Raw genomic sequence first — 13,008 nt, 5'->3', positions numbered from 1 at the left:
TAAGTCGAACTCATCCCAAATCCCATCCTATTATGATTTGGTCTTATACACAATCCGCAAAAGCCTAGCCCGTTGCCATCTATAAAGATGACAAAGGATTTTTATTGGAATTTTTACAACTAGTAAGAATTGCTACAACTGCTTCCATAAGGATAATTGGGTTGAGAAATTCTAATTAAATATTCAAAAAAATAAGCATTGTATTTTTTTACTCATTGTATTAAGCTATTGTATTTTTTTAAAATTATAAATTATCGGACATATAATTATTATATTTTTAATTTTTAGGCATTACTTATATTTTGAATTTTCTATGAAATTTTTTGAGAAAGTTAAACTATTATTTTTGGTTTATGTAAAATTTTTCAATCAGAATATGTAACTATTTTATTTTTAAAAATTAAAATTATGTATAATTACTATATATTTTGTATATTTCTTTTTTTTTTGTCTATTGAATATTTTCCTACTTGTATAATTTATATTATATTTTCCTATAATTTATGTTTATTTTTTTAATCACGATATTCAATTAGTTTATTTAAAAATAAAAATTACCTATAATTACTATACTTTTATTTTCGGCCATTATTTATATTTCAAATTTTTTATGTTATTCTTATATATTTTCTTAATTGTATATACAAAATATTATATTTTCCTACATATCCTTAATGTAATATATTATTAACTCATTTTTCTATGAAATTTTTTATGATCTTAAAATAATAATTTAGGTTTTGTAAATTTTAGCTTTATGCAAACTTTTTATTCAACATATCAAAATATTATATTTTAATATGAAAAATTGAAATTTAATAAACGATGCACTTTATTTTCGGCCAAAATCTTTGATTTTTCTAATTTTTTTTATTTTTAAAATATTTGATGTTAATAATACACATTTTAAAATTATTTTTTATAATATTTTGTTAATAATACACATTGTGTTAATAATATAATTTTCTAATTTTGTTATGTCTCTATTAACTTTATTTCTCTGCTACACACTTTACAATTACAGTGTCAACTTAAATTTATAAAAATAATCTATATATTATTTTCAGGTTAGCTATAACCTACTCAAGTATTCAAATAATTAAATTAGATATAACATTAAAAATTCATATAAAACTATGTCCCTAAACACTAATAATATCACAAAAATCTACTTCATATCATAACACATGCATGCATGCATTCTTATAAAAATTATTTTAACAACTTTCTCTAATAATAAAAACATTTAACACTCAAATATTTCAATATATTACAAGTAAATAGGTTATCCAACTAACAAAATACATACCTTAAATTTTGAAGGACAAAATTCGGCATAAAATTTTTTTTCAATCTTCACTTATCTTGCTCCAACTAACAACCAAACTAAACATTTTTCCTTCCACAGCTGCAGCTCCTCTCGTTGTTGCTGGTCTACCAAGCAGGAAGTGTGACACTAATTTTTTACCAACAACAGAGAAAATGAGAAGAAGAGTGATGATGAATTCGGAAGAGTGATGATGAATTCAGTTTCGTTTGTGTGATAAACTAAGCGAGGGTGTGTATATAGGAAATTTGAATTATGGACGCTAATATTATTGGTGTCCCAGGCATCTGCACCTCTACAGGATTCGGATTCCCTGAGCCAATCAGGCTGAAAGACGTGAATCTGCACGCCATTAACAATGGCGTCCCACTGTCTGCACGCCATTTATAATGGCGTCCTGTGACCGACGACATGACTGCATGGGCAGGAGACGTGACTCTAGCTTCAGACGCCTTTTGAATGGCGTCCTACCTCGGGACGCTAGTTTGAATGGCGTCCTACATCCGGACGCTAGTTTGAATAGTGTCTCGTCCATCACTTTCCACGTCCCATTCTTTACCTTGTTTTGGTAATTTGAATTCTGAAAACCCTCTATTGATAAATTTTATAAGTACACTACCCTAGTACAGTAAATTCCCCCATATACAAAGCCAGAACAACAAATGAATATTGGAGAAATAGGTGGTTTGAAGTTTCAATTTCATCAATACACAAAACCCATATAAAATCACACCCTTATGAATCAATGATTCACAAACTGAAAAAAAATCCCTTTAAGCAAACAACACAAAAAGCTTTTGATCTTGGGATGAACTTGCAAGTTTCAAACATTTTTCCAACAATCAAAAGAAGAGCTTGCCACCAAGGTATTAGCTTGAGCTTGTTGCCTAAGCTGCCTTAGAAGATGATATCCACTTCGAATTAAGTAGTGATAAGTTTTTGTTCCAACCAAGTAAGGAACATCATGAGCCCTCAGAAACTGAGAAGTGTTTCGCCTGACTTATGAAAATAAACTTTTGAGCACTTGGCTTAAAATTTTAAGTAGTTATGTGTTTAGTTAAAGTACTTATAAGTGACTAGTAAACAGTTGATACATTTAATAAAAAAATAACTTATAATTACATTTATTATTAAAATGACTAAAAAATACTAAATTATTTTCTCAAATAATAAATTATATTAACTTAATATTTTATTATGATATTATCAAAATATATTTCATTAAATAAAAAAATATTTTATTAAAATTAGTAAAAAATAATTTTTATTTTTTAATATTTTTAAATTTATTAAAATTAATGTAAATAATTAATTTCAATTATTGCAGGAAAATAAATTTTTAACATGAAAATTGAAATGAAATCTTAATATTTTATTATGATATTATCAAAATGTATTTCAAATCATATTACAATGTAATTTAATTTTAAATTAAATAAACAAATATTTTATTAAAATTACTAAAAGTAATTTTTATTTTTGTAATATTTTTAAATTTATTAAAATTAATGTAAATAATTCATTTAAATTATTGTAGGAAAATAAATTTTTAACATGAATGTCAGAATAAATACAATAAGGATAAATAGTGGAATCATAAAAATTAAAAGAGAGTAATACAATAAAACACTTGATCAAACTAACTTATAAGCATTCAACTTATAGACATCAAAATGAAAAGCTCCTCTCTCTCAATTTATTTATTTTTTTTTTTTTTTTTTCTTATAACTTTATAAGCTCTAAAAAATCTTTAAAATGTATAAAATGTATGTCAACTTAAAATTATGGTTTATAAGTTGATATAACTAGCTTATAAACTAAGCCAAATACCTTCTAAGTGTGATGAATAATATTCCTTGTGCCTTAAAATGGAAGAAAGTGCTTTAAATAATATCAACATCCTAACGTATCTCACCAGGAACCATGAGATTTTGTATTGTGGCATCCTATTGTAAAATTTGGATAGGAGACTATAATTTGCCTCCTATTTGATTAAGCAATCATCAGTCTTTCCATATTTTGATTAGAGCACCATTGTCAACATGCCATAACTCCTGAAGCTAACTCATTATGAGCATGGAATTATAATGGTAGGATATAATTATTCTAATATACCGAAAGCGAGCATAACATTGTTTATAAGAATAGTAAAAGTACTTATTCACTCTTCCCCCCATTTTTAATTATAGCCCACCCATCCTCCATCAGTGAAATAGTAAAAGCAGAGTATGGTTGTTTCTGCTTGTTCTTTTTTAACAAGAATAGGATATTTCATTGATAGATCAAATGTTACAAGGCCCTTAAAGCCCATAAAACATAACTTGCTACAAGCTCAAACCCAAACTAGAACCCAGGACCTACATGTAACCCATAATGGATCTATAGAGCCAAACGGATAAGACCCAAAACCAAAAACTCTACCTCCAAAACAGAGATAACATGTCTTTCCCGAGCAAAGATTGCTGGTTGCAAAGAAAAACTTCAGAAAGAATATACAATAAAAGGACTCATAGCATCAACGAGTAAAAAACAAACACTTTTTCCTCAAGTAATTGACCAACCTAATGCAGCACTATCACCCCCCTGTGGTAACAGGATAAAGAAACATGCAGCAACCACACAAACACCTAGGCTAAGAACCAGTGCAGGAATAAACCGGGAAACAACTCAACTTGATACGGGCTTCTTAATCTCATACAGCCCAAATAGATCTGAACTTGGTAACTAAAGATGGTTCCAGCACTACCACAAAGCTAGCCGAAGGGACAGAAACACCCCATAAACAAAGACTCAGAAAATGAGCCGATATCTACCATGATAACCATCCTCCCTTAAAGCACATAATCTAGCAGACCAGCTAAAACGAAACCTATATCAAAACTATACACACCCACCGACAGGGAGAGGGTAAACACCTGCTGATAGGTTAAGGAACCATCCCCTACCCAAAGGGCAGAGAAGAGTAACAGATCACACCAGAGAAATAAAACTCTTAGAGAGAAGAAAGAGAAACCTCTCTCACTAAATACTAAATAAAATTGATCTAATGTTGTTTCTACTTCATTGCCGACTATAGATACATGTTCATTTCGTTTTATCTATACACTCTCCTACAGCATTGCAAAAGTCTTTTCCATTTTAATTTTTTTCCCCAACGCCTTTTGCTTTAATTTTATTTTATTTATTTGTTTTATGTGGATGTTTGCAAATATGATCTAACTCAAATAATTAATTTAAGCTTTTAAAATAATTAATTTTATGTTTAATGGACATTTACAAGAGAAAATGTGATAAATATAAAATATATTCCAGTACTTTTCCTACAAATTTCAACATATATGTTACGCAGTTATTTTTATATCAATTTAAATTATTATTCCAATTTCAATTTTTTATTTTAATTTTAATTGCTTTTTAACTATTTAATTATTATTTTTTTATTGAAATAAATTTGGAACAATTTTATTGTAGTAAATTATAATTCACTATTCTAATAATAGTGTTATCATCATTTTATCTTGTTACAATTCTTTATTTTTGGTGTCTTTATTTTTATTTATTACTAAAAATAAATATTTTATTTTAATTTTTATATGACATATCTTGAAATCTTTTGACATGTTACCTGTTTTTTTTTCTTTTTTTAATTAATTGAATCTTCTGAACTAGAAAGAACACTTGAGTCCCTTTAAATTTTTATTTAGGTGTTTTACTTTAATAATTGATTTTTTAAAATTTTATTTATTTAAATAATTTTTAAATCACTTAAATATTTATATATAAATTCATATTTTTTTTGGAATTTTATTTTTATGTTATTGTCTTTTCAAATTATTTAAGTATTTAGTTATTAAATTTTCATTAATTATTATATATTATCATTATTAAACCAATTTTAAGATGATTTTCTTTTATGGTAAAATAAAATTTACTTTATAAATCAACATTATATTAATGAATACCAGACTTTTGTCTAATTACAAGAAAATTATAATAACAATAAATTATTAATCTATTCTAATAATATTTCATTGCGTCTTTTTATTTTTTATTTTTCCATAAACACTACCTTGTAGTAAGATTTTTATTGATATCATTATTCCTTTATTATTATTATTATTATTATTATTATTATTATTATTATTATTATTATTATGTTTAAAAATATTATTTATAGACTCTTTCTGAATTGTTAGTTTATTAAATGGTAAATTTAGTTTATAAATAATAAATAACAAAATTTGTTTTGCTTCTAAATTCTATGTAATTATAATATATTTAGTTTATTTTTAATAATTAAAAATATTTTAAAAAATTTAAATGTATATTATTTTTATATACTAAATTTATTAATATAAGAATAGTAATAGTGTTAGATTTTTTTTTTCTATCAGATGGATTAATTAATTTACTTTTTTAACCAATATTACTGTTATCTTTTAATATAACTAAACTCTATAATTACCAAATTATACTTTATTCAATATATTATAGCAAATAAAATTTAAAATATATTATTAATATTAATCAGTGTTAAAAACTATGCACACAATTAAATATAGTGATGATTAAAATTTTATTTTAATTAAATTAATAACTAATATTAACAGTAAATATAAATGTAATATTTTATAACGTTAAGGAAATAATTTTTTTTATAAAATAAAATAAAATTTATTTTTTAATATATCTTTTTATTTATTAATTATATTTGAAAAAGAGGCTTCCGACCAGTGGCGGCCAATACCAACCAAACCCATTTCTTTAAAAACCACTACTTCATTCCTTTGACTTCACCCTCTCTAATTCCTTTTTCTTTTCAACTTATTCATCTTTTTCTATCATCGTCCTCTTTGAATTTTCACTTCCAGAAACAGCTACATAATTGGGTTTTGGTTCCTTTGATTAGAACTTGAGGAGGAGGGAGAGGGAGATATGACAATGCCATGGGCGTTGACTCTCTGGATGGTAAAGATGGTATGGCTTGCACTCAGTGGATGGGTCTCTTCTTGCTTGACAGTTGCTGATGAGGTTGCTGGCTCTCTTAGAACTGGAGATATTGGCCCCTTTCATGTTGGCTGATTCAATTCTTTCAATTTCGGTTAGTTCTTTTGAACCTCCAAAAGTTATTACTCTCTATTTCTGAATATTAATTCAGGTTCGCAGCCCTTCCTTTTTGGAATTTGAGCTCATATCTTCTCGTTCTTGTTAAATTCTGCTGTAGAAGCCTGTTCATGAGAATTTCAATGTGAAAATAGTTGATGGGTTTATGTTAATTTTTTGTTCAACTATGCGTGTGCTATGGTAGGAAAATTGGATGTTGGTGCCCTTGGATTCTTTCTCTTCTTCTTTGTGCCTGGTGTGTAACCTATTTGTTATAGCTGTAAATCTCATACATTATTTTCCATATATGTTCTCAAGCAAGGGATTGTTGGAGAGAGGGTATTGCTTATTACTAGGGATGAGAATCAAGTGATGGGACTATTATTATTATTTTTCTCTTGTTCTTCTCAATAGTTGCTTCATGTAGAACTTCTTTGGATAGTGTCCAGAAAACTGGAAACCACATAGAATGCAGTAGCAAGTTAAATTGAGTTATTTTTGACATATTCACATAATGAGTATAAGTTCATAGAGCCATCGAAGCAAGGATGAAGTTTATTCATGAATTCGCTGTTACTGGGATTTTCTAGAGGTTTTAAGGGAATCTTGTTGCAACTTCAAAATTAGAAGGGTAAAAAATGTTTAGCAGTTTCAAGCTTTATCATGAAGGGTTCAAAATTGATGGTTGAAGAATATAATTGACACAGTATTTTTCCATATTTTCATTAAAAAAAAAAAAAGAAATTATGTTAAGATAGGAAACAAAAGCGAATTGCAAAAAGAGGATAAGAAATCCTCCTACAAGAAGAGAACACCCAAAAGAAAAGCATATGCTATAGAAAAAAAATGCTCTTTGTTGGAATTGATGAGATTCCATTTTAAGGGAGAGTTTATGGAAAGCCAATATTATATATTCGTAATTAGTGTAGGATTTATATTCCTAATAAAGTAGAGTAATTATAGGAGATTTATATATATAAATATGTAATCTTATATTTTATATAATTAATGAGAATAAAGATGTAGCCCTTTTCTTCTCTTTCTTTCTTTCCTTTTCTTCTTCTAATTATTAAATCTTAACATTCTCCACTTGCATTAAATAGTGTGTGAACAAATCACTATTAACAGAACTACCATAGTGAAGCCAAAAACAAAACATCATCCCTAGCTCTGATCAAAACACTATCATTGTGTGGACAAACAATGATTATTGAAATTCTAGCACTTTGCTTCACTTGGGAACTGCTCATAAAGTCTTACTTCTAAGTGAAAGTCTGAAACCCATAAATTTAATCAACAACATAGCCTCAAAAGTATGAGGGGAAATCTATGGATCACCAACTATATCAAAGGACCTGTTCTGCATATCAGGTGTCATAGATAAGTACACCTAACACAGTAATCTCATAACTTCATCAACCAAAAAAAAATCTCAGGGATAAAGCGTTATGCGGTCTTTGAACCTATAACAACTTGGTGATGGTTTTATAAGAATTGTTGATGAGCAGATGACTTAACCTTTGAGGTAACTTTAGCCGTCCATATGAAATTAACAGGAGGAAAATAGCTGCAATTAGAAAAGAAGCAAGTAATGCTAAGAATGATTTACATGATAATTCCACATCCGCTTATATAGCCCTTGGAAGAAATGAATAGAAGCGAGAAGATTCAGTTATATAATAAGCTATGACACTTCTTGCTTATTGAATTTCTAAAGGAATGGAAATTCCTAGAAGCACTGGATCCATCCAAGACACAAAAACTAGGAATGGTTAGATGATTGGAATTATAGAGAATTCAAAGGTTAGGAAATTATAGAAAAGCGAGCTTCCCCTTCCCTAAGATTCTTCCTGATGTAAATCGGGAAACTATCACCAACTTAAAAGAACCAGTGGGCTAATCGGAGATTATCTTATATCTGAAAAATGAATTTACAATGGCTTGCATGAGAAATGTTGATTCCCTTCCATGTGTCCCACATATTCTACAAAAGGCGATACCTACTTCTAATTAATTTATGTCAATGGAGAGTGATTTTATTGGAAATTTCCATGGCCACTTTCAACTCAAACAAAATTTTTTCTCGACACCAAATTATCAAGAACCAAACCTGTATCAGACTTGGCTTTACACTTTACACCATATTTTCAAACTCACATGACAAGATAATTCCACTTATTCTCTCTAATACCAAACCATAGAAAATCATTCTAATTTTCTGAAGTTCTTTGGCCACCACCTCAAGAGGAATTATAGACAAAGAAAATAACATTGTAAGGAGGACAGGAAATGTTGAATGAGAAATATGTGACATTCTAAAATATGGAAGGCCGTCTTCCATCCATAACTACTCAAGAGACTTCATTGGATGTAGGATCCAAAAGAAAAGACAACATTAATTATTCCCCAAGAAAAAAAAAATTAAATAAGTTGATTAAGTTTGTTGTCCCGCAAGGGTTTGGGATAAGGTGCTTAAGCTAAATATAAGACTTGGACAAACCTCATCTTCTTGAGCTAGTTTTTGGGATGCAGTTAGGCTTTGTCCATTTTCTCTACATTGTATTAGAGCCTATCTTGGTTCAATGTTAGACCACACGCAAATATATTTACCTGCAAACTTCACGTCCGGATAATCATTTCTGGAGATGAGGGTGGTTTAGGATAAGGCATTTGAGCTAAATATAAGATTTAGGTAAACCTCTTCCCCTTCAACTAGCTTTTGGGGCTGAGTTAAACCTTATCCATTTTCTGTACAAAGTTGATAGCCAATTTTGGAACACAACCAGCCAAAGTAGCAAAACTGGACAAAATCAGTTGTTCTTGATGAATATAGTTAATACTTTCAGTCTTTCACCCAAATTAACCTTTTGGCCCTCAGATTTTATTGAAAATTTGGATAGTACTAATGATGAATTAGAAAAGCTAAGTATGCCATCAAATGGTAAAAGAATGGGATCTTCTACAAATTGGACAAGTTACTCAAGCAAGAGATGAGAGTCCACAATTAGGGTTTTTTTTTTTTTTTTGATACCTCAAACAAAATCTCATTGGGCTTGAATATGTAGAATAATCCAAGATTGCTTAACCACTGGAGTTATGTTATATTTTTCTGTTGTACCTAATTGAGAAGGAAAGCCTGAAAAAGGGGAAAAAATTGTATATCAATTGTCAACATGAGTTTGCTAATATGTTCAATTGGCTTGCATGCCCCTCAGGTTGTAATTTGTTAAGATATGCCTTTACAGTATATGTTGAGGATGTAATGCTTTCTTGTTCCTTGATCATTTTCTTTCTGAACAGGGTTTGAAGCATTGTAGAGTCTTATCTAACAAAATTTGCTGGTTGTGTACTGTAGTTCTCCTTCACAGGCCTGTATAATGAATTCTAAAGCTTGTCAGTGGACACACACACCCCTTGCTCATATCTCTGACCTTTTGGTCATATTCTGTTTGTAATTCTAGGTATTTGCTTCATGTTTTGGAAGGCTTAAAAGTAATGTGCCAAAGTACCCTTATATTAAAGGGACTAATCTTATTGAAGTTAATATTTGTTGTATATAGAAGAAGTAAGAACTTGCCAAGAAAAATAGAGTACAAAAGTTTTGGCTAATTACGAATGAAATCCAAAAGGTTCTTTTCCAGTTGTGGCCAATTGCTTTTAAAAATTATTAATAGCAATCATGACGTTGAATAATGGGAACTAATTGTAGTCACCAGTCTTTTTATTTTTCCCTCTCAAAAATTAAGGTTTTCGCTTTCCCTACATTTTCCTTTAGCACGTAACAAGGATCACAGAGATAACATGTTCCAGGGAGAAAGATTGACCTTCAGCTACGAGTGGTTAAGTTATTGAAATTCATTCCCACTATTGATAAATTTTTATAGAATTGCTGTACTTTTGGATTTTATTGTTCATCAGCCCTAGTCTTTTCAGTAGCTGTTCATTGTTGAGATATGGTTTTAGCAGATAACTCATTTCGTACTTTCAGTATTGCAAATTCAGGCAATTTGTTTCCTAGTTAATCAGATGAATATGATTATTATAGGAGTGGTTTATTACCCTTTTATATGGATTAGTCAGCAATGCATGATTAGTGATAGTGTGCCTTTAGAGGTGGATATGGCAACTTGGTTCAGGAGTTGGCTAATAGAAATAGATGGTGGCTATAAAATGGTTTTAAGAATGGGAACTTCGCAGCTCAGAGCAGACGGTTAATCTAGATATTTCGCATTCTATTGGCCTCGCATTTGCTTGACCATGTATAGTGTCCTTAGAGAATGTTTGGCTTAACTTATAAAAATTAGCTTATATAAACTAATTTAAGTTTATAAACATTTAAAATTTTAAGGAATTGCATGTTTGGTTAAAGTGCTTATTAGTTGCTAATAATAAGTTAATATATTGGTAAAAAGTAGTTTATGAGCACATTTATTGTTAAAATTACTATAAAAAGGTATTAAATGATGTATGTGGTGAAATTTAAAATTAAATGAGGGTAATATAGTAAAGTAATTGGTCAAACTCGCCTATGCACATAAGTATCAAAATGAAAAATTGGATGTTTGCAGTTTTTTTTTTTTTAGCTTATGAGCTCAAAAAATTATTATAAACAAACAGATCGTCATCTTATTCTCCTCATGTATGAGTTTTTGCTCTTTGAAGTGTATGATTTCTCTTCTTATGTGGTGCATATGGCATTCCTATTCCCCATCAGCCTTGCTCATCTGGATATGCACTTAACAATGATGAGAGATGTTGAATAAAAATGGTAAACCTCACCTGCACTATAAATTGTGAAGCCTCATTAGAGTATTGGTTAGGCCACTGTCACTTCATTTAGCATCAATTTTTCTGTGCTGTAACAATTTAATCTGGAGAAGAGTAACATTCTTTTGGCTCATAGAGTTTCTATTAGGCATGGGAGTTCGTAAGCCAGTTACGCAATATGCTTGGCCCTTTGTTTTCCACCGCATCTACAAAACAAGATTATGATTCCTTAATATAGTTTAATTTCATGGATGAGATTTCTCATGTTGAAAAAGTAGCGGCTCATTTCTATGATTTTCTTAAATGTTTGATTAATAGTATTATTGTTATTACTATTTAAAGGATAATATACACTTATGTACCCAGTAGTTTAGCAATTTTATTATCGAGGGCATGGGGAATTGTTTGTTGCAAGTTAAGACCGTTAGCACTTGGGAAATAAAATGTCTTAACGGTGTCAAAAATGCTGGCGTGGCACTGTTAAAAACTGCCACCTCAGAAAAAAAAGAGCCATGTCAGCATTTTTTAAAACCATTAGACATTTTGTCACTTGAATGCTAAAGGTGCAAAACTATAAATCTTGACTTGCAACAAAAAATTCCTCAGACTCTCAACAATTAAAGCACTAAACCACAAGATACCTAGGCGTAGTTTGCCCTTATTTAAATCAGGTTCTCATTGAAGCTGGAAAATTCCTCATATTTGCTCTGTATTTTTCTGTTGGTATTAAAATTGTAACACTACTTATAATGGAGTTATGCAGATCATAAAGACTGCAAGTATGAGACGAGACTGTTATATGGAAGGTTGGAGCTCTGGAGCCATCTCAATGTCAGACGAATCGGGTCAGCATATTTTGGTTGGTTATTTAGTTTGGGATATCTTTTAGATGGTAATGCTAAATTCTTGTGAAGTATAAAATGTTTGGAAAGCTGAGTCTGTTTTTCATTGTATTGATGATTGAATTATTGATATAAGGAATTGTACATATGTTGGTAAATAGTACAGAATCTTCATAATGATTTAGGTACCGTTTTGCTTTTTTTTTTTTTTTTTTTTTTAAATAAAAAATTGATTTTCATTGTGTTTTAATATTTGTTATAAAGTAAAACCAATAACAAAAAAATATAAAAGTTTGGCAAAATATGTAATTTTAAAAAAATTTTATGATGCTAATTCACTCATTTTGGTTGGAATGGTGCTGCCACTTTGAATTAATCGCAAATATGTAAATTAATGTCAAACTTTTAAACATTATACATTTGTAGGATAATTTTTATAGCACATTTCTGAATTTTATTTTGTATTTCACTTTTATTTTAAATTTTAATTTAGTGTTAAAAAATTATTAAATTTTAATTTTATTTCACAAAAATTTCTCTTAAGTTAAAAAAAAATATATAATTATCTTTTTTTTTATCTCATTTCCTTTTATACTCAAAAGAAAATTAATCATTTCAATAATTATTTGTATCTATCATAAAAATATTAATGATTTACTTTTTTAAAAGGAGAAAGATTTACTGTTCATTAAAAAGTACTAAAATTATATTTGTAAATGTTATAATATAGTTTAAATGTAATTTTTAATATGAAAACATATTATTGTAAGTTAGAATAATTTTTTACGAAAAAAAATTAAAATTTAGTGATTTTTTAATAATAAATTAAAGGGATAAAAGTAAAATATAGATTAAAATTTATGGACCAATTATAAAAATTATTTATATTTATATCAATTTTTAAAAATTTTTCTTTATAAAAAAAAATAAAAATAATATTTTAAAATCTGAAAATGAAAAGTAAACAAA

At 28.6% G+C, this 13,008-nt stretch overlaps 1 protein-coding gene across 2 annotated transcripts; it reads left to right on the top strand.

Moving 5' to 3' along the window:
* The first annotated feature begins 6,059 nt into the window (after positions 1-6,059).
* On the top strand, positions 6,060-12,197 carry LOC110655837 (uncharacterized). Of its 2 annotated transcripts, none has more exons than XM_021812294.2 (2): positions 6,060-6,428; positions 9,786-11,016. In XM_021812294.2, exon 1 carries the CDS (start codon positions 6,263-6,265, stop codon positions 6,407-6,409), a length of 147 nt encoding a protein of 48 aa, XP_021667986.1. In that variant the 5' UTR covers positions 6,060-6,262; the 3' UTR covers positions 6,410-6,428; positions 9,786-11,016. The 2 variants fall into 2 exon arrangements, with proteins under 2 accessions (XP_021667986.1, XP_021667987.1); XM_021812295.2 differs by lacking the exon at positions 9,786-11,016 and adding an exon at positions 11,961-12,197 and having other exon boundaries at positions 6,071-6,428.
* The last annotated feature ends 811 nt before the right edge of the window (positions 12,198-13,008 follow it).

Source organism: Hevea brasiliensis, chromosome 3 (genome assembly GCF_030052815.1).
Source record: "Hevea brasiliensis isolate MT/VB/25A 57/8 chromosome 3, ASM3005281v1, whole genome shotgun sequence".
Lineage (NCBI taxonomy): Eukaryota > Viridiplantae > Streptophyta > Magnoliopsida > Malpighiales > Euphorbiaceae > Hevea > Hevea brasiliensis.
This window is presented reverse-complemented; position numbering and strand designations above follow the sequence as displayed.